The 20,928-nt window shown below is 43.2% G+C and overlaps 1 protein-coding gene across 5 annotated transcripts in view; it reads right to left on the reverse strand.

Annotated features, from left to right (window-relative positions):
• Nucleotides 1-2,727: 2,727 nt before the first annotated feature.
• Nucleotides 2,728-20,928, reverse strand: part of eif3c (eukaryotic translation initiation factor 3, subunit C) — a 38,102-nt gene continuing 19,901 nt past the window's right edge. For 2 of the 5 annotated variants that reach the window (XM_031804598.1, XM_020471776.2), the window contains exons 12-27: nucleotides 20,466-20,594; nucleotides 20,069-20,162; nucleotides 19,576-19,763; nucleotides 16,324-16,548; nucleotides 15,122-15,313; nucleotides 14,445-14,616; nucleotides 11,333-11,492; nucleotides 10,974-11,039; nucleotides 8,378-8,465; nucleotides 8,066-8,231; nucleotides 6,995-7,039; nucleotides 4,976-5,020; nucleotides 4,730-4,777; nucleotides 4,090-4,128; nucleotides 3,575-3,613; nucleotides 2,728-3,331 (exon numbers count right to left, since the gene is read on the reverse strand). In XM_031804598.1, the coding sequence (XP_031660458.1) occupies nucleotides 3,090-3,331; nucleotides 3,575-3,613; nucleotides 4,090-4,128; nucleotides 4,730-4,777; nucleotides 4,976-5,020; nucleotides 6,995-7,039; nucleotides 8,066-8,231; nucleotides 8,378-8,465; nucleotides 10,974-11,039; nucleotides 11,333-11,492; nucleotides 14,445-14,616; nucleotides 15,122-15,313; nucleotides 16,324-16,548; nucleotides 19,576-19,763; nucleotides 20,069-20,162; nucleotides 20,466-20,594 (1,938 nt within the window). In that variant the 3' untranslated portion in view covers nucleotides 2,728-3,089. The remainder of the gene's footprint in view (nucleotides 3,332-3,574; nucleotides 3,614-4,089; nucleotides 4,129-4,729; nucleotides 4,778-4,975; nucleotides 5,021-6,994; nucleotides 7,040-8,065; nucleotides 8,232-8,377; nucleotides 8,466-10,973; nucleotides 11,040-11,332; nucleotides 11,493-14,444; nucleotides 14,617-15,121; nucleotides 15,314-16,323; nucleotides 16,549-19,575; nucleotides 19,764-20,068; nucleotides 20,163-20,465; nucleotides 20,595-20,928) is intronic. The other 3 variants (XM_020471777.2, XM_031804599.1, XM_031804600.1) reach the window with 2 other exon arrangements.

Genomic DNA, 20,928 nt, shown 5'->3' on the forward strand with positions numbered 1-20,928 from the left:
CCCATTTAAGAAATTTAGAACCAGGAACAGATATAGCCCTTGGTTCTCCCCAGACCTGACTGCCCTTAACCAACACAAAAACATCCTATGGCGTTCTGCATTAGCATCGAACAGCCCCCGTGATATGCAGCTGTTCAGGGAAGCTAGAAATCATTATACACAGGCAGTTAGAAAAGCCAAGGCTAGCTTTTTCAAGCAGAAATTTGCTTCCTGCAACACTAACTCAAAAAAGTTCTGGGACACTGTAAAGTCCATGGAGAATAAGAACACCTCCTCCCAGCTGCCCACTGCACTGAAGATAGGAAACACTGTCACCACTGATAAATCCACCATAATTGAGAATTTCAATAAGCATTTTTCTACGGCTGGCCATGCTTTCCACCTGGCTACTCCTACCCCGGACAACAGCACTGCACCCCCAACAGCAACTCGCCCAAGCCTTCCCCATTTCTCCTTCTCCCAAATCCATTCAGCTGATGTTCTGAAAGAGCTGCAAAATCTGGACCCCTACAAATCAGCCGGGCTAGACAATCTGGACCCTTTCTTTCTAAAATTATCTGCCGAAATTGTTGCCACCCCTATTACTAGCCTGTTCAACCTCTCTTTCGTGTCGTCTGAGATTCCCAAAGATTGGAAAGCAGCTGCGGTCATCCCCCTCTTCAAAGGGGGGGACACTCTTGACCCAAACTGCTACAGACCTATATCTATCCTACCGTGCCTTTCTAAGGTCTTCGAAAGCCAAGTCAACAAACAGATTACCGACCATTTCGAATCTCACCATACCTTCTCTGCTATGCAATCCGGTTTCAGAGCTGGTCATGGGTGCACCTCAGCCACGCTCAAGGTCCTAACCGATATCTTAACCGCCATCGATAAGAAACATTACTGTGCAGCCGTATTCATTGATCTGGCCAAGGCTTTCGACTCTGTCAATCACCATATCCTCATCGGCAGACTCGACAGCCTTGGTTTCTCAAATGATTGCCTCGCCTGGTTCACCAACTACTTCTCTGATAGAGTTTAGTGTGTCAAATCGGAGGGTCTGCTGTCCGGACCTCTGGCAGTCTCTATGGGGGTGCCACAGGGTTCAATTCTTGGACCGACTCTCTTCTCTGTATACATCAATGAGGTCGCTCTTGCTGCTGGTGAGTCCCTGATCCACCTCTACGCAGACGACACCATTCTGTATACTTCCGGCCCTTCTTTGGACACTGTGTTAACAACCCTCCAGGCAAGCTTCAATGCCATACAACTCTCCTTCCGTGGCCTCCAATTGCTCTTAAATACAAGTAAAACTAAATGCATGCTCTTCAACCGATCGCTACCTGCACCTACCCGCCTGTCCAACATCACTACTCTGGACGGCTCTGACTTAGAATACGTGGACAACTACAAATACTTAGGTGTCTGGTTAGACTGTAAACTCTCCTTCCAGACCCATATCAAACATCTCCAATCCAAAGTTAAATCTAGAATTGGCTTCCTATTTCGCAACAAAGCATCCTTCACTCATGCTGCCAAACATACCCTTGTAAAACTGACCATCCTACCAATCCTCGACTTTGGCGATGTCATTTACAAAATAGCCTCCAATACCCTACTCAACAAATTGGATGCAGTCTATCACAGTGCAATCCGTTTTATCACCAAAGCCCCATATACTACCCACCATTGCGACCTGTACGCTCTCGTTGGCTGGCCCTCGCTTCATACTCGTCGCCAAACCCACTGGCTCCATGTCATCTACAAGACCCTGCTAGGTAAAGTCCCCCCTTATCTCAGCTCGCTGGTCACCATAGCATCTCCCACCTGTAGCACACGCTCCAGCAGGTATATCTCTCTAGTCACCCCCAAAACCAATTCTTTCTTTGGCCGCCTCTCCTTCCAGTTCTCTGCTGCCAATGACTGGAACGAACTACAAAAATCTCTGAAACTGGAAACACTTATCTCCCTCACTAGCTTTAAGCACCAACTGTCAGAGCAGCTCACAGATTACTGCACCTGTACATAGCCCACCTATAATTTAGCCCAAACAACTACCTCTTTCCCAACTGTATTTAATTTTTATTTATTTATTTAGCTCCTTTGCACCCCATTATTTTTATTTCTACTTTGCACATTCTTCCATTGCAAAACTACCATTCCAGTATTTTACTTGCTATATTGTATTTACTTTGCCATCATGGCCTTTTTTGCCTTTACCTCCCTTCTCACCTCATTTGCTCACATTGTATATAGACTTGTTTATACTGCATTATTGACTGTATGTTTGTTTTTACTCCATGTGTAACTCTGTGTCGTTTTATCTGTCGAACTGCTTTGCTTTATCTTGGCCAGGTCGCAATTGTAAATGAGAACTTGTTCTCAACTTGCCTACCTGGTTAAATAAAGGTAAAATAAAATAAATAAATACAATTACTTGACAGTGTGTGTGTACATACATTAGATGCTGTAGTAGGTACCATTACTTGACAATGTGTGTGTACATACACTAGATGCTGTAGTAGTTACCATTACTTGACAATGTGTGTGTGTACATACACTAGATGCTGTAGTCGTTACCATTACTTGACAATGTTTGTGTGTACATACACTAGATGCTGTAGTCGTTACCATTACTTGACAATGTTTGTGTGTGTGTACATACACTAGATGCTGTAGGCGTTACCATTACTTGACAATGTTTTTGATGTTACAATGGTCATAAAGAATCAGTCAAAGCGTGTATTCATTCAATAATGTTTATTTTGCAGGTTACAACTGAAAAACGTCACTTGACACATCTGCCCCGACTACACTGTGATAAGAAAACCTGTCACACGGCAAATGCAGTAATCTTGTCAATACACAATTATTCAAAACTCAGTTAGTCGAAAAACCATTCACACTCGACAAAAAGAGTAGTTAATAATGATATTACACTACAAAGTATTAAAAGATACGGAAGCTGACAGTTTTCAAGCTGGGAAAGCTGATTAATGTGGTACAAAGGGAGAATAGTGTAGTAGAGGTGCAATGTCAAGTGAAGTAACCCAAGATGATGTTTGGAATGAAGACTGGCTGGCTCTGTTAAACCAGGTTCCTCTGGCTCAGTAGTCTCTCCTATCCTGGTTCTGGTAGCCCCCTTTGTAGCCCCCCCTGTAGCCTCCCTGGTAGCCCCCGCCTCCCTGGTAGCCCCCACCTCCCTGGTAGCCCCCACCTCCCTGGTAGCCCCCACCTCCCTGGTAGCCCCCACCTCCCTGGTAGCCCCCACCTCCCTGGTAGCCCCCACCTCCCTGGTAGCCCCCCCTGTTCTGGCCCTGGTAGCCACCACCACCTCCTCTGTTTCCATCTGTGGACCAGAGATGGAGACAAAATTAGGACAATTTGAACAGAACAGTGACACTAAAATGGCCATACAAAATGAGCTGACAAGTTGTGCGAAGAACAGACGTGAAAGACTGCAAGAGAGAATGGTGTGTGTGTGGGGGGGTTTAGAGTAGCCAAAAGGCTCAGGCATGGAGGGAGGATGAGAAGGGACTACAGGTCACAGACTGACATTTCTAGGGTAAAGGTGGCATAAATTCATAAGCACCTCGGTTGTAACCACCCCTCTGTTGGTAACTGCCTCCATCTGAAACCAACCAGAAATGGTAAACATGTGTGAGGCATGTTCAGTATAACCTACAAATGACTTTTTTTGCATTGGTGCTTATGCAGTGGTTAGTTGTTTTTATTTCCATGCAGGGTTAAGGTACTTGTTCTTACTGGGTTCAAATACATGTTAACTCCGTTTCAGAGATTTAGCTCATGCGATACACAAATAAAATACATTTTTAGACCTACCTAAACATAGCCAATGCATTGGTGTTTTTTTTACCATGGTATATAATTAAATGGAATTAGTACACTTTAAAATGGTTGATTTTGACATTTTTATTCTATAGGCATGAAATCCCATTGGTTCTAGACTACTGGTAATAGCGCCAAGGCTCAGGCATAGCGGAATGAGAGAAAAAGGGGAGAGCCGCTTACTGAATGTGTGGCTTTTAGAATAAACAGAAGAAAGTGATAAGAAAATAAAGGTGGTATGAAATGGTTGATAAGCACCTCGGTTGTAACCGCCCCTCTGTTGGTAACCACCTCCATCTGAAACCAACCAGAAACTGTAAGCACGAGCGAATCCACAATTCAATGTGGCCAATATCATTCACAACTTACTTGTGCACTTTTAGAACTACAGATATTTTCCTTTATAATGTCTATACATTTGTGTTCTTTAGGTGTTTGTCACTAGACCTTGCATGCGGGTTTAGGTAATATATATATATATAATAATCTCATGGTGAGAAGCCGTTATTTGGTTCAATGACATGTTTCATAGTTTTAGTGAGAGCAATCCAAAGCTGAAATGTAATAAACACAAAAAATAACTTACACAGTACAGTAATGAATACATTGTGTTAGAAATGTTAACTTATGGCACCCTAATGTTTCTGAAGAACTGCCTAAAGACAACCAATGCATATTATTGTGATGGTATACATGGAAATATGACACTTTAAAATGTAGACATTAAAAAGATAGTCGTTGCCGCCACCTGGTGTCAAATCCTGATGTCTGATCATTCATAGAGGGGACTGCAGCTCACTGATAGTGACTTTAAAATAGCAGGATTCCCCCCCCCCCCCTTTTTTTTAAAAAGACTTTCATTAGAAAATAAAGGAGGGATAAATTGGGACATAAGCACCTCTGTTGTAACCTCCCTGCTTCGGTTGGTAGCTGCCTCTCTGACCATCTGAAAACACACAACAGTTTAGACACAGCTGTGACACGTCTTGGGCATACACACACAAAGGGGATAAAAAACAACATTTGACTAAATACATATACTATTTGTTTCTCACTCACATATACACTGAAATAAGACAAATAAGACACAGTCGCTCTCATAATATTCCGACAAGCATGCATTTCAATCAGTTATTTCAAACACCTCGGTTGTAACCGCCTTGCTTCTGTTGGTAACTGCCTCTCTGGTCTGAAACCGTACAGTGAAAACAGTTTAGAAAACACACAGCTGTGGCATGCAATGAGCGTGGGCGTAGACAAACAAAATAATAATCATTCAAAATATACAGTGCCTTAAGAACGTATTCAGAGTGTTACATTACAGCCTTATCTACACACAATATCATAATGACAATGCAGAAACGGAACTATATTTAGATAAGTATTCAGACCCTTCACTCCGTACTTTGCTGAAGCACCTTTGGCAGTGATTGCAGCCTCAAGTCTTGGGTATGACGCGACAAGCTTGGCACACCTGTATTTGGGGAGTTTCTCCCATTCCTTTCTGCAGATTCTCAAGCTCTTTCAGGCACAGCTATTTTCAGGTCTCTCCAGAGATGGTCGATCGGGTTCAAGTTCAGGCTCAGTCCACTCAAGGACATAGACTTGTCCCGAAGCCACTCCTGCGTTGTCTTGGCAGTGTGCTTCACTCCAGTCTGAGGCACTGAACAAGTTTCCATCAAGGATCTCCCAGTCCCTGCCGCTGAAAAACATCCCCACAGCATGATGCTGCCACCACCACCATGCTTCACCATAGGGATGGGGCCAGGTATCCTCTAGACGTGAAGCTTGGCATTCAGGCCAAAGAGTTCAATCTTGGCTTCACCAGAAACAGAGAATCTGGTTTCTCATGGTCTGAGAGACTTTAGGTGCATTTTGGCAAACTCCAAGCGGGCTGTCATGTGCCTTTTACTGAGGAGTGGCTTCTGTCTGGCTACTCTACCATAAAGGCCCGATTGGTGGAGTGCTGCAGAGATGGTTGTCCTTCCGGAAGGTTCTCCTATCGCCACAGGAGGACTCTGGAGCTCTGTCAGTGACCAACGCGTTCTTGGCCACCTCCCTGACCAAGGCCCTTCTCCCCTGATTGCTCAGTTTGGCTGGGCAGCCGGGCAGCCAGCTCTAGGAAGAGTCTGGGTGGTTCCAAAAGTCTTCCTTTAAGAATGATAGAGGCCACTGTGTTCTTCAATGCTGCAGAAATGTTTTAGTACCCTTCTCCAGATCTGTGCCTTAACACAATCCTGTCTTGGAGTTCTGTGGGACCTTAGACAGGTGTGTGCCTTTCCAAATTTGTATTGTTATTTACTGAACCTATATTTAACTATTCCATTAAGAACAAATTCTTATTTACAATGACAGCCTACCCCGGCCAAACCTGGACGACGCTGGGCCAATTGTGCCGGATGTGATACAGCCTGGATCATGTCCAATCTATTGAATTTACCACCAGATGGACTCCAATCAATATGTAAAAACATCAAGATGATCAATGGAAACACGATACTGAACTTCACGGCTCATAGCAAAGGGTCTGAATACTTACATAAATATGGTATTTCTGTTTATTATGTGAACATATGCAAACATTTAAAAAACAACTGTATTTCGCTTGGTCATTATGGAGTTCTAGTGTGTAAATTGACGAGGGGAGACAAATAGAATCCATTTTAGAATAAGGCTGTAATGTGACAAAATGTGGAAAAAGGGAAGGGGTCTAAATACTTTCTGAATGCACTGTAGGTATATTTTATTGTTCACACGAAACATGCCTCCAGGCGCACATGCACACCAATGTCTTTCACACTATTGTGCCAGCCATATTTGTATTGTGCTAGCTTAATATTTTATTTTCACATTCTCTCCAGCACCGTTCCAGGATTTATAGTGGATGTGTAACCAGGCCATCGCAATACAGCTTGGCCGGGCCCAGTACTGTGAAATAGGCGACACACTCAAACATCTTAACATATTCAATAAATCATGCATCATAATTGACTTTCAATATGGGGGGGGGATAACTTAAACATTCAGGACAGCGGCTTCCTGCGATGCATCTACTGTAAGAAACATGCATGTTGGCTAAGGATAATATTGTGGTCAGTGGTACGGAAACACACTCCCTAAGGGTCTACGGCAGACGCCCTGTTTGTTCAAGATTGGCACTTACCTCTGTTGTAACCACCCTGCTTCTGCTGGTAGCCACCTTTCTGATCTGTAACAGACACACACATAGAGGACCCAACAAATCACTTACAGCCAGTGTTCCTTGAGGTACCTTACATGTAATAGTCACCAGTCTGCTGGTATCTGTGACGGTGTAATAATCACCAGTCTGCTGGTATCTGTGACGGTGTAATAATCACCAGTCTGCTGGTATCTGTGACCGTGTAATAATCACCAGTCTGCTGGTATCTGTGACCGTGTAATAATCACCAGTCTGCTGGTATCTGTGACCGTGTAATAATCACCAGTCTGCTGGTATCTGTGACCGTGTAATAATCACCAGTCTGCTGGTATCTGTGACCGTGTAATAATCACCAGTCTGCTGGTATCTGTGACCGTGTAATAATCACCAGTCTGCTGGTATCTGTGACCGTGTAATAATCACCAGTCTGCTGGTATCTGTGACCGTGTAATAATCACCAGTCTGCTGGTATCTGTGACCGTGTAATAATCACCAGTCTGCTGGTATCTGTGACCGTGTAATAATCACCAGTCTGCTGGTATCTGTGACCGTGTAATAATCACCAGTCTGCTGGTATCTGTGACCGTGTAATAGTCACCAGTCTGCTGGTATCTGTGACCGTGTAATAATCACCAGTCTGCTAGTATCTGTGAGCCAACTACGAAATAGTGGATGTGTGCTTGACTAACACATACAATTTTGGAACATGTATTTGTCAAACAGTTCGTTCTCCATTTGTCCTACCCTTTTCCCCCCTTAACACAGAGGTATCAACAGACGAAGTGGAGTGCTACCATCCAAGCTTGAGAGGAAACTACTACAACTACGGAGGCGGGTTGGAAATGCCCAAGTCCTCTGATTGGCCAAGACCTCTGATTGGCTTCAACTTCAGATGGTTGAGTCAAAAACAACGTGATAAAATATGCAAAAATAGGCTTCTAGTTGAGGTAGTTTTTCATACCAGTGTACGTTGGCCTCAAAATGTGTGGATGATCTGCAAAATGCGTGCAGTTTGGCAGGTCTGCATGTATTCTATGGGGCAGCCCCACTAACCTCTGTTGAAGTAGCCACCATACACGCCCTGCTTGAGGTCAAAGATGCGCTCATTGTTCTCGACCAGGCCGCCCAGCTTCTCAGCCAGCTGCAGGGCCATGTTTTGCAGGGAGGTGGGCTCTGTGCGATGCATCACCACAGTCTGGGTGGGTTGGTCCAGGGACGCCTGTGTGAGGGGAGACATGATACACACAGGAGAAAGCCATTCAGACATAGACATGTTACACCTTCATATCATCTAGCTTCATTACATCTGTGGGGCTGTACGATCTACACACAGCCCTTTGAGACCATTGATGCCGCGGGTTTTACCATGAGCTCCTCATTGATGATCATCTTGCTGATGATGCTGTGCACTGTGGGCAGCTCCAGCTCAAACATTTCATTCAGTGTCTCCATACTGAGACACAAAGAGAGGGGGGGGGAGAAATGTCTGAATTTTATTTATCCATTCTTTAACCAGGTAAGACAATTATATGATGAGGCACAGTAGATGTAGCCTGGTCCCATTTTGTGCTGTATAACCAATGGTAGCCTTGGAATCCCATTAGTGTGAAAGCCTGGGGAAGTAACCTAAGCATGACTACTCCGAAGGAGATTGTTAAACGGTGATGTCAACCATTGTCCTATTGTGGTTATGTACCCATAAAACATTGTGATGGACAATGCTAAATCGACCCTGTTGATTTGATAGCGAGATAAAAACGGGCTGCATTAACTTAAAGGTCTAAGATTGTATTGGTACTTGTCTGTATTAGCTCGACCCTGTTGCTGCCCCCTCTTAAATTAAAATAGTTTTATACAGAAACGCTTCTAAAAACGACAGTTGGGCTATAGCACGAAATCGAATGCAACTAGACAAATCATGAGGAAAGAATGTTGAACGTCTGAGTGAAGCTAAAAACGACAGTTGGGCTATAGCACGAAATCGAATGCAACTAGACAAATCATGAGGAAAGAATGTTGAACGTCTGAGTGAAGCTAAAAACGACAGTTGGGCTATAGCACGAAATCGAATGCAACTAGACAAATCATGAGGAAAGAATGTTGAACGTCTGAGTGAAGCTAAAAACGACAGTTGGGCTATAGCACGAAATCGAATGCAACTAGACAAATCATGAGGAAAGAATGTTGAACGTCTGAGTGAAGCTAAAAACGACAGTTGGGCTATAGCACGAAATCGAATGCAACTAGACAAATCATGAGGAAAGAATGTTGAACGTCTGAGTGAAGCTAAAAACGACAGTTGGGCTATAGCACGAAATCGAATGCAACTAGACAAATCATGAGGAAAGAATGTTGAACGTCTGAGTGAAGCTAAAAACGACAGTTGGGCTATAGCACGAAATCGAATGCAACTAGACAAATCATGAGGAAAGAATGTTGAACGTCTGAGTGAAGCTAAAAACGACAGTTGGGCTATAGCACGAAATCGAATGCAACTAGACAAATCATGAGGAAAGAATGTTGAACGTCTGAGTGAAGCTAAAAACGACAGTTGGGCTATAGCACGAAATCGAATGCAACTAGACAAATCATGAGGAAAGAATGTTGAACGTCTGAGTGAAGCTAAAAACGACAGTTGGGCTATAGCACGAAATCGAATGCAACTAGACAAATCATGAGGAAAGAATGTTGAACGTCTGAGTGAAGCTAAAAACGACAGTTGGGCTATAGCACGAAATCGAATGCAACTAGACAAATCATGAGGAAAGAATGTTGAACGTCTGAGTGAAGCTAAAAACGACAGTTGGGCTATAGCACGAAATCGAATGCAACTAGACAAATCATGAGGAAAGAATGTTGAACGTCTGAGTGAAGCTAAAAACGACAGTTGGGCTATAGCACGAAATCGAATGCAACTAGACAAATCATGAGGAAAGAATGTTGAACGTCTGAGTGAAGCTAAAAACGACAGTTGGGCTATAGCACGAAATCGAATGCAACTAGACAAATCATGAGGAAAGAATGTTGAACGTCTGAGTGAAGCTAAAAACGACAGTTGGGCTATAGCACGAAATCGAATGCAACTAGACAAATCATGAGGAAAGAATGTTGAACGTCTGAGTGAAGCTAAAAACGACAGTTGGGCTATAGCACGAAATCGAATGCAACTAGACAAATCATGAGGAAAGAATGTTGAACGTCTGAGTGAAGCTAAAAACGACAGTTGGGCTATAGCACGAAATCGAATGCAACTAGACAAATCATGAGGAAAGAATGTTGAACGTCTGAGTGAAGCTAAAAACGACAGTTGGGCTATAGCACGAAATCGAATGCAACTAGACAAATCATGAGGAAAGAATGTTGAACGTCTGAGTGAAGCTAAAAACGACAGTTGGGCTATAGCACGAAATCGAATGCAACTAGACAAATCATGAGGAAAGAATGTTGAACGTCTGAGTGAAGCTAAAAACGACAGTTGGGCTATAGCACGAAATCGAATGCAACTAGACAAATCATGAGGAAAGAATGTTGAACGTCTGAGTGAAGTTAAGTGAAGGCTAAGTGAAGGCAATAGAAAGACCTTCTCTGATACACCTGTTCTGCCCCTCTACCAGAAAGGAGTGTGTGGGGCGCACATGGAACAGTGACTGTCTGATGAGGAACGGGCTGTTTTACCGTAGTGAGCTAGATTACAGCCCTAAATCACTGTCTGTGAAGTTGGCCTGACTTAATAGTCAAGTGAAAGAGATGGGATTTTGGAAGGCTGGCTACATTGTAAACACTCCGTCTATAGTAATCTCCATGGTCATGGCTGTCGGCAATACAACAAACAGTTGGGGACCAGGCTACAGTAATTAAGAATCTCCACTAAAATGTGGGGTTAGGGTTAGAGTAGACTAGGGTTAGACTAGGTGTAATCCGTAACTGGGAAACCACCTCTGACCGTTTGAAAAGTTATTACCTGATGGAGTCATAAACGCTGCTGTAGGTGAACAGGTACGTCCTCAGAGACTCCTCCTGGATCTTCCTGCAACCACAAACCACCAGGAAACGTTACAGGAATGTTACCTCTGAAGGACGGGCTGCCGAAACGTTCGTTCAGTCATGAAATAATCAGTTACTGTGAGTAATAGTGTAAAACTGATTTTGTCTAAAGAAAGCTACTAAAAAGGTAGTGTTTAATTAGCCATTTGAAGATCTTGATTGAATTAATTCTATTAAACCATTCCAGGCCACGATTGGTTGATACTGACCTCTGATCAAACAAGGGAGAGTTGAACAAGAGGGGTGTTGATGCAGACCTTATTTCAGAAAACTCACCGGACGAGCATCTCTCGTACACACTGGGTCTCAGGAAACAGATCCCACACCTTGCTGTTCATCTTCTCGTTGATGATGAACGAGTGGCAGGTGCGCCAGTCGCCCATCTTCATGGACTTGCTGGCTGCCACCACGTGCTCGCGCATGCTCTCTGGGGGTCCTGGAGGATGCACGGAAAGGGACGGATTTGTTTAGTGTGTGTGTCCATTGTCGTGTCTGTACAGCTAATACAGACACGTACCAATACAATCTTAGACCTTTAAGTTAATGCAGCCCGTTTTTATCTCAATATCAAATTATTTCTGGTTAACCATTAAATACCTCACTGAGATTCTGTTTCTATTACAATGGTCAAAAAAGATGGAGAACAAAAGCTTAGAAAAATAGCAATTTCACAAGCAAGAATTGTCAGAGAGAGTGGTCTGAGTGGGGAGGGGAAAACCAAAAACGAGTTATTGGCAGAGAGGTTTTAGAACGCTTTCTAATTGGTGTATTAACTCATTTAATTCCTGGGCATGTCAACGCAGTAAAACATAGAACCAGGACTACATGGAACTCTATTCCACATCAAGTAACTGAAGCAAGTAGTAAAATTAGATTTTAAAACACCCTATGGAACAGCGGGGACTGAAACAACATTGGCACAGACACATGCATACACACACATGGACTTAGTACTGTAGATATGTGGTAGTGGTGGAGTAGGGGGCTTAGGGCACACAGCATGTTATGAAATCTGTGAATGTATTGTAAATGCTTTTAATATTGTATAAGCTGACATCTTATTCTATATGCTTTAATAGTTAGAATAATATAATTGAACATAGCGGAATAAAATACAAGTATTTTTCCCAGTCTGGAGCGAGTGTGCATATGAAGTGCCCATGTTGAGCGTAAAAGTGATCATTTGAGGATCTATAAGTCAGATTGAGTTATTTGGCTAAATTAGTTATGAATTGTGCAAAAAAAGGTTATGCTCACACATGTCATCCGTAGGTGCACCAGATTCAGCTGCCCCGTGTGCCAGTTGGGCAAAATGTTCAGATTTTTAACCACTTCATGCATCTGAAGATAAACTCTGCCTTACTGGAGGACCCGGAGAGCAAATCAAGTGCACTATAGGCCTACCACTGGCCAATCGGATGGCTCCCATTACCGGGTCTGCAGTAACATAGCAGGCGTAAAAGAAAGCTACAGCAAAGTTGATACTGCGAAATTCCAAAACCATGACTAGACACTCAACAAATACATCAAAGAGAGCTGTTGTTTATGAGTTCATGTTTAAGTTCTTACTCAGCACTGTCAACATTTTTATAAGCCAAAAGATGGCCGTTCTTCCTTCTTCGCACTACAACCAGCACTGACTGAATGTGAAGGAAGTAGGACAGTATCGATAGGCTTGCATTATTATTAGTGGCTTGGTCATTATAGTCATACAGGCCAATGCATAAGCTCTGATATGCATATGATATGCATATGGGTGTTCTACAATCAACCTTTAAATGCTTTGATTTATTCAATCCCTTAGAATGTCCATTTCACTGTGTTAGGCTTTGAAACATCCACAATGACCATGTTATCCACTCAGTTTCAACAGGTCAAACTTTTCAAAATTGGTCATCACAGCGAGGTCAAAATGTAGCCTGACGGTGAGTTTTAAACGTTTTGGTAAGTGTTTGATGTGACTTTCCATTGCATTTACATTGATGTCAGTGTGGTTAACTTCTTATGGGCAGTATTCAGTAGCTTGGATGAATAAGTTTCCCAAACTAAACAGCCTGCTCCTCAGTCTCAGTTGCTAATATAGGCATCTTATTATTAGCATTGGATAGAATACTCTGAAGTTTCCAAAACGGTCAAAATATTGTCTGTGAGTATAACAGAACTGATATTGCAGGCAAAACCCTGAGGAAAATCAAACCAGGAAGTGGCTTCTATTTTGAAAAATCCATCAACCAGATTCCTTTCCCTATCGCTTCTTCAAGGTGTCAGTCTTTAGACATAGATTCAGATCGAGAAAGATAACATCGCGTCATTGGCCGGGTGCCAGCAGCGTTTTGCTTGGCGCAACAGAGTTTGGGCAGCCATTGCCTTTCCCTCTCCGACTGAAAAAGACAGTTGCGGTTAATATATTAGCGATTATATATTTTAAAAACAACCTGAGGATTGATTATAAAAAACGTTTGACATGTTTCTGTGAACATTACGGACACTTTTTGGAATTTGTCTGCGTTGTCGTGATCTTTCCTGTGGATTTCTGAAAATAACGCGCCAAACAGGTATTTTGGATATAAAAATAATCTTTATGGAACAAAAGGAACATTTATTGTGTAACTGGGAGTCTCGTTAATGAAAACATCCGAAGATCAAAGGTAAACGATTCATTTGATTGCTTTTCTGATTTTAGTGACCAAGCTACTTGATGCTTAATGTTTTGTAGAGCGATCGATAAACGCTTGGATTGCTTTCGCTGTAAAGCATATTTTCAAAATCTGACACGACAGGTGGATTAACAAAAGGCTAAGCTGGGTTTTGCTATATTGCATTTGTGATTTCATGAATATAAATATTTTTTTGTAATATTATTTGAATGTGGCGCTATGCAATTTAGCGGTTGCTGATGACAATTATCCCGTTAACGGGATGGCAGTCATAAGAAGTTAAATGGACAATAGAGCACCGAGTACCAGGTCGTTACCGAGTTGGGGACTACCAATGTCCAGAGTGAGATAAGAGGAGATCACCGTGACTCAACGGTCATGTGAAATTTAACTGCGGTCATGAATGCCTGTGGCGGTAATACGGTCATCACAACATCTCAAAAAATCTCAGGATTACTGGATATTTGAGGCCAATCAGAATAAAACAGCCTTTTTTGCCCATCTTAAGTCCTGTGTCTCTTTCTGAGGCATGAGTTACTTTGGTCCCCACCCACCCTTTGGTCCTAAACTCGGCGGTGTTCATTACGGTACGCAACAGAAAACGTTCTAAAACCAAAATGAGTGTCTTTTTGGAACGGTCCCGGTAGTCCCTGTCCATTTCAGTCTGTTTTCTTCCATTTGGTGCCTAATGAACACAACCCTGCTTCGTCACCACAGTCTACTGTACGTACCGAGAAGGGGCTGCCTCTCGCCCACCCTCAGCTGGTGGTGGAACTGCTTGCTGATCATCCTGCGGCGGGCATCAAACTCATGGGCTGCCATGTAGGGGATCTCCAGCAGCATGGCAGACACCAGGTACACGCACTCCAGCAGCTCCAGGTTGATGTGCATGTGGAAGGGCACCTGGAACAAGATGGACAACAATGTCACGTTGTAAACCAACCCCAGTCAGTGTAGTGTATCAGTGTAATACTGTAAAATAGTCTAAACAGGCTCCAGTATATCATCCTGAAAATCTTTATTTAATCTTTCCAGACAAAGGCTTTACAGCTGGGAACCTACGCGGTCAGGTTTTACCTAGCCCCCATGCTTAGCCTAGCCTACCTGTCCGTTTAGCCGAGAGTGGTATGAGACGACTGGTAGACCAATCGTTTCCTGCTCGGCTGGGTTTATCCTTGCCTAGCATACCTGCGTTGTCTTTTGCTTGCCTTGGTTTAGCGTAGCCTACCTGTCAACTGTTCTGCAGGGGTTTAGCCTAGCCTACCGCTCGTCTCTTCTGCATTTGACTAGCCTAGGCTACCTGTAGTGTATTTACAATCCTCTACTGTTCTGCTTTCTGGCTTCAACCTATCCTAGCCTTAGTCTACCCATGGTTTCTTCAGCTGAGTTAAGCTTAGCCGTAGCTTACCTGTCGCCTCTTCTCGATCTTCTCCTGTTCTGCATTCCTCTCCTGCATGTTCCTCATGAGCAGGCCCTGGCCCAGCAGCTCCTTGGCACGGCCACTCGACTGGATGTCCAGCAGGGCATTGTGGGCGTCCTTGATCATGCCCTGGCGGAAGGCACAGATCCCCAGCTGCACCATGGTCCTGTTGTACAGGATCTGGAGGGGGAGACATGGTCACACACAGAGGTCTATCAGTCTGTGTGGGTGGGTGTACACAGTTTATGTGCAGGGCCCCACAGTGCAATAATTTAGTCGACTTTTGGTACCGACTTGGTAGTGCAAGTTCAATGTTTTCTTGGTCACATCGGTACGAGCTGCAAATTCTAGTTGATCACTTTACAAGGCTTTCTGTTTTTGGGGAGGATAAAAGCTTGATTTGGTCAAGCAGGCTTATCCTGATCCCTGCAATTAAAGTGTCTGCCCTGCCCCTGTTTCGTTGGCAGGAGCGACTCACTCCCTCCCCAGGAGAACTTTGAGTAGACTGAGAAAGAAAATGTGTTCCAATTGCGCAACATTTCAAAATTCAATCGCGAGAAAGAACTGTTTTGAAAGCAACTGTTGTCTCAGCTTTATGTAGGTATTACATGCGTTTGTTTATTTTCAACTATATAGTGTTTTAGCACCGTTTTTAGAACAAATAAACTGGTATGGATCTTTGAGATTCGGATCGGGCAAAGTGCGTATCGGCCATTTCTGATGATTGCATAGGCCTATATAGATATCATTGGGTCGTACATGGCAAAGTTTAGGACATTAAATGTACTCTTAGTAGTAATTAATCTAACAAGCAGTTTATTATATTTAGTGATCTAGATAATGAGTCGAATTTCCACTTCCTTAGATGGTGAATAAGCCCCAAATAGAGTAAAGCGTATGTGATATTAGCAGAGGTGCAAGGTGCAACTTTGGTTTTAGAGGTGAGGGGGAGACATTATTTTATAAAAACCTTTATCCAGTCGGATAAACACTCCAGTCGACCCGACCACTCAGACACAGCCGCATGGTCCTAAAGTGCATCGTCGCCTCGTTTTGTAGCACATTCCAATGATAAAACCTACATATTTTTGAAATACTAACATCCGAAAATATGCAAGTAAATGAATTGTGTGAACAGCTTGACATCCTGGGTGCCGGTGTTGTGTGCCCCCACACTCACATGTTCATACCTGTACGGGTGGGTCGGCGTGCTGAATATTATCCTGCAGGTGGCTCATGAGCATCAGGTCACGGGCCTGGTACCAACGCGAGTGTAGTGCGTGGTGGTAAATGTGACACAGGATGGCGCACGTGCGGATGCGGTCCGTGCGGTCCTTGGCGTAGATGAACTTGCACAGGCGGTCCATGATGAAGGCGCTGTCCTCACCCTCGCTCTCCTCCGCATCCTGCTCAGACTAGGGAGGAGAAAGGTTAAGAGGGATAGAGTGATAACTCAATGGGAGGTGAGTACAAGGTTGGGTTAGGACATTAGCTCATGGATAATAATTATTTTGTATACAACTAACACTTCGTAGTCATGAAAAGCATTCCATTGACTATTTAGAGGGCCCTCCGAGGTCAGCCGATTAATTATGGCCGATTTCAATTTCACACCAAAATAGGTCATCTGCCCTTTTGGACGCCGATTACATTGCAATCCACGAGGAGACTGCGTGGCAGGCTGACCACCTGTTACGCGAGTGCAGCATCAAAAAGGATTTGTGGCTGCAAGGTAAGCTGCTAGCTAGAAGTAAACTTAGAAAAAACTTTCTTCACATAAGCACTAGTTAACTACACATGGTTGATGATATTACTAGGTTAACGAGTCTGACGCGTAAGATATACTGCTTTTTCAGGAACAGGCCCAGATCCCCGTGATTTCAGTGAAGAAAAAGGGGCCGGAGCTGCCTTCTGAGAATTCGTAGGTGACCGAATAAACCCCCACTTCCTTCCATTCTGCTAGCAAATGTGCAATCTCTGGACAATATAATTTTTACGAGATATGGCGAAGATTAAACTACCATTAAAAACAAACATCTTATGCTTCACGGAGTCGTGGCTGAACGACGGCAATATCAACATACTGGCTGGTTATACGATGCACCGGCAGGATAGAACAGCGGCGTCTGGTAAGACAAGGGGCGTCAGTCTATGTATTTTTGTAAATAACAGCTGGTGCACGATATCTAAGGAGGTCTCAAGCTATTCCTCACCCGAGGTAGAGAATCTCACGATAAAATGTAGATCACACTGTTTTGTATTTTTCATATCTGTTTACATACCACCGCAGTCAGAGGCTGGCACTAAGACAGCATTGAATTAGCTGCATTCAGCCATAAGCAAACAAGAAAACGCTCACCCAGAGGCGGCATAGCCTTAATGCAGGGAAACTTAAATTAGAAAAATGTTTTGTTTTAGAAATGATAGTTTCCAGATTTGACCATAATATTGCATTATTTAAACCAAATTGAACATGTTTCATTATTTATTTGAGATTAAATTTATTTTATTTCTGTATTATATTAAGTTCAAGTGTTGTAATTCAGTATTGTTGACGGAGAAATTGTCATTATTACAAATGTATATACAAATATATTTAAAAACGAACTAATAAAATAAAGAGAAATCTGATGATTATTCGGTATCAGCTTCTTTTTTTTGGTCCTCCAATAATTGGTATCGTAATTGAAAAATCATATTTGGTCGACCTCTAACCCCAAAAGATACATTCTGAACAAATTCCTAGTGAGTATCTGCCATATTGCTGACATCTCCTACCATGAAATTTCAAACGAGAAAGAGATGAGGAAGTAATTTTAAACAATTGAGATGCAGCCTTGGGGTCCATAGAAATAGAATTACTAAAACAGACATTACCATTAGAGTTCTAGGATGTGTGGATCGGCTGCCATATTTAATGTACTCATGACAAGGATGTCATTCTATGTCTATGTTGGGGTCTCTGTATATATCAATGATGTTGCTCTTGCTGCGGGCGATTCCCTGATCCACCTCTACGCAGACGACACCATTCTATATACTTCCGGCCCGTCCTTGGACACTGTGCTCTCTAACCTCCAAACGAGCTTCAATGTCATACAACACTCCTTCCGTGGCCTCCAACTGCTCTTAAACGCCAGTAAAACCAAATGCATGCTTTTCAACCGTTCGCTGCCTGCACCCGCACGCCTGACCAGCATCACCACCCTGGATGGTTCCGACCTTGAATATGTGGACATCTATAAGTACCTAGGTGTCTGGCTAGACTGCAAACTCTCCTTCCAGACTCATATCAAACATCTCCAATCGAAAATCAAGTCAAGAGTCAGCTTTCTATTCCGCAACAAAGCCTCCTTCACTCACGCCGCCAAACTTACCCTAGTAAAACTGACTATCCTACTGATCCTCGACTTCGGCGATGTCATCTACAAAATTGCTTCCAACACTCTACTCAGCAAACTGGATGCAGTTTATCACAGTGCCATCCGTTTTGTCACTAAAGCACCTTATACCACCCACCACTGAAACTTGTATGCTCTAGTCGGCTGGCCCTCGCTACATATTCGTCGCCAGACCCACTGGCTCCAGGTCATCCAGGTCATCTACAAGTCCATGCTAGGTAAAGCTCCGCCTTATCTCAGTTCACTGGTCACGATGGCAACACCCATCCGTAGCACGCGCTCCAGCAGGTGTATCTCACTGATCATCCCAAAAGCCAACACCTCATTTGGCCGCCTTTCGTTCCAGTTCTCTGCTGCCTGTGACTGGAACGAATTGCAAAAATCGCTGCAGTTGGAGACCTTTATCTCCCTCACCAACTTCAAACATCTGCTATCTGAGCAGCTAACCGATCGCTGCAGCTGTACATAGTCTATCGGTAAATAGCCCACCCATTTTTACCTACCTCATCCCCATACTGTTTTTATTTATTTACTTTCCTGCTCTTTTGCACACCAATATCTCTACCTGTACATGACCATCTGATCATTTATCACTCCAGTGTTAATCTGCTAAATTGTAATTATTTGCCTACCTCCTCATGCCTTTTGCACACATTGTATATAGACCCCCCCTTTGTTTTCTACTGTGGTATTGACTTGTTAATTGTTTACTCCATGTGTAACTCTGTTGTCTGTTCACACTGCTATGCTTTATCTTGGCCAGGTCGCAGTTGCAAATGAGAACTTGTTCTCAACTAGCCTACCTGGTTAAATAAAGGTGTTCTCAACTAGCCTACCTGGTTAAATAAAGGTGTTCTCAACTAGCCTACCTGGTTAAATAAAGGTGTTCTCAACTAGCCTACCTGGTTAAATAAAGGTGTTCTCAACTAGCCTACCTGGTTAAATAAAGGTGTTCTCAACTAGCCTACCTGGTTAAATAAAGGTGTTCTCAACTAGCCTACCTGGTTAAATAAAGGAGAAAAAAAAAAAAAAAATCCTTACCTTGGTCTCTCCCTGGAGGCCCAGTGCACGGCGGTGAGCCTTGTAGTCAAACTTATAGTAGGTGTGCATGATGCGGCGTAGGTAGACACGGCACACCTCCTCTGTGCTGCCCTTGGTCTCCAGGTAGCCCAGCAGGCGGTCGATGATGCCGCATACACGCCCCTCGTCCTTCAGGTTGTCCACATACTCTGGGGGAGATCGAGTGAGTGATTGAATGATCATGATTGCAAGTGAGTGTGAAATATCAGCTCAAACTGCAGTGGTAAGGAAACACACAAATTATGGGTATGGGGGTTTATAGAAAAAAAAAAAGCGATCCTAAGAATTTGTGGTGTACAGGTTTCCATAGGAATTGTATTGCCGTCTACTCTATCAATAATTTTACTTCATACGTGTCTATAGTGATTGAGTATCAATTTAGTTTGTCTTTGACAAACGCACAAGTGACCTCTATAATGTGAAAAAGGGAATGTGGATCCAAAATGGGCCTCACCTTGAGAGTGGGGGTCAGTGTTCTGCATGATCTTGGTGAATTCCTCATCCATCCTCTCCACCAAGGTCAGAATGCAGCCGCGCACCCTGAATGGCTGAGGAAGATAGAAAAACTGACTTGAGTTGGACAATCTACTTCAAAACTGTCGCCTATCCCGTGGAGTGTATTGTCATTCTTGCCATGCCTGCCTATCCTTGCCAAAAGTAATTAAATGCTTGTTATACTTGAAAGGTTTATCTAATACTGCTTGTTCTTGATTGTGTACGTATTTATTTATGCTTTATTTTCCTGTGAGGGAACTTCTTGTTTGGATTAGTTCAAATAAATGTAACCAACCAATCAATATTTCTCTAAGAAATGTAATCAACCAATCATTCACTAAGAGTTTGAGAATTACCTGAGAGTCGGTTATGGCCAGGTTCTCGCTGTCCTCTGCGATGTTCTCGCCGATAAATATGTTGTTGTTGTTAAAGAGGATGTCCAGCAGCTCGTCAATGCAGTCCAGACACGTCTTCCACATGTCAGCCTGGGAGAGGGGTTGTGCGGGAACAGGTAAAGGGGATGAGGAGAATATTAGCGGGAATTGGGTCAGGGACAAATACAGGAGAATCCAGGCTGTACACGGGAGTTTATGGCTGTCAGCACCATTTTGCCAGGATAAATTCCTGGTAAACGTAAATGTACTTAGTGAATACAGTGGCTTGCAAAAGTATTCACCCCCCTTGGCATTTTTCCTATTTTGTTGCATTATAACCTGGAATTAAAATGGATTTTTGGGGGGTTTGTATCATTTGCTTTACATAACATGTCTAACTTTGAAGATGCAAAGTATTTTTGTGAGAAACAAACAAGAAACAAGA

Source organism: Oncorhynchus kisutch, linkage group LG25, assembly GCF_002021735.2.
Source record: "Oncorhynchus kisutch isolate 150728-3 linkage group LG25, Okis_V2, whole genome shotgun sequence".
In the NCBI taxonomy this organism is placed as follows: Eukaryota; Metazoa; Chordata; class Actinopteri; order Salmoniformes; family Salmonidae; genus Oncorhynchus; species Oncorhynchus kisutch.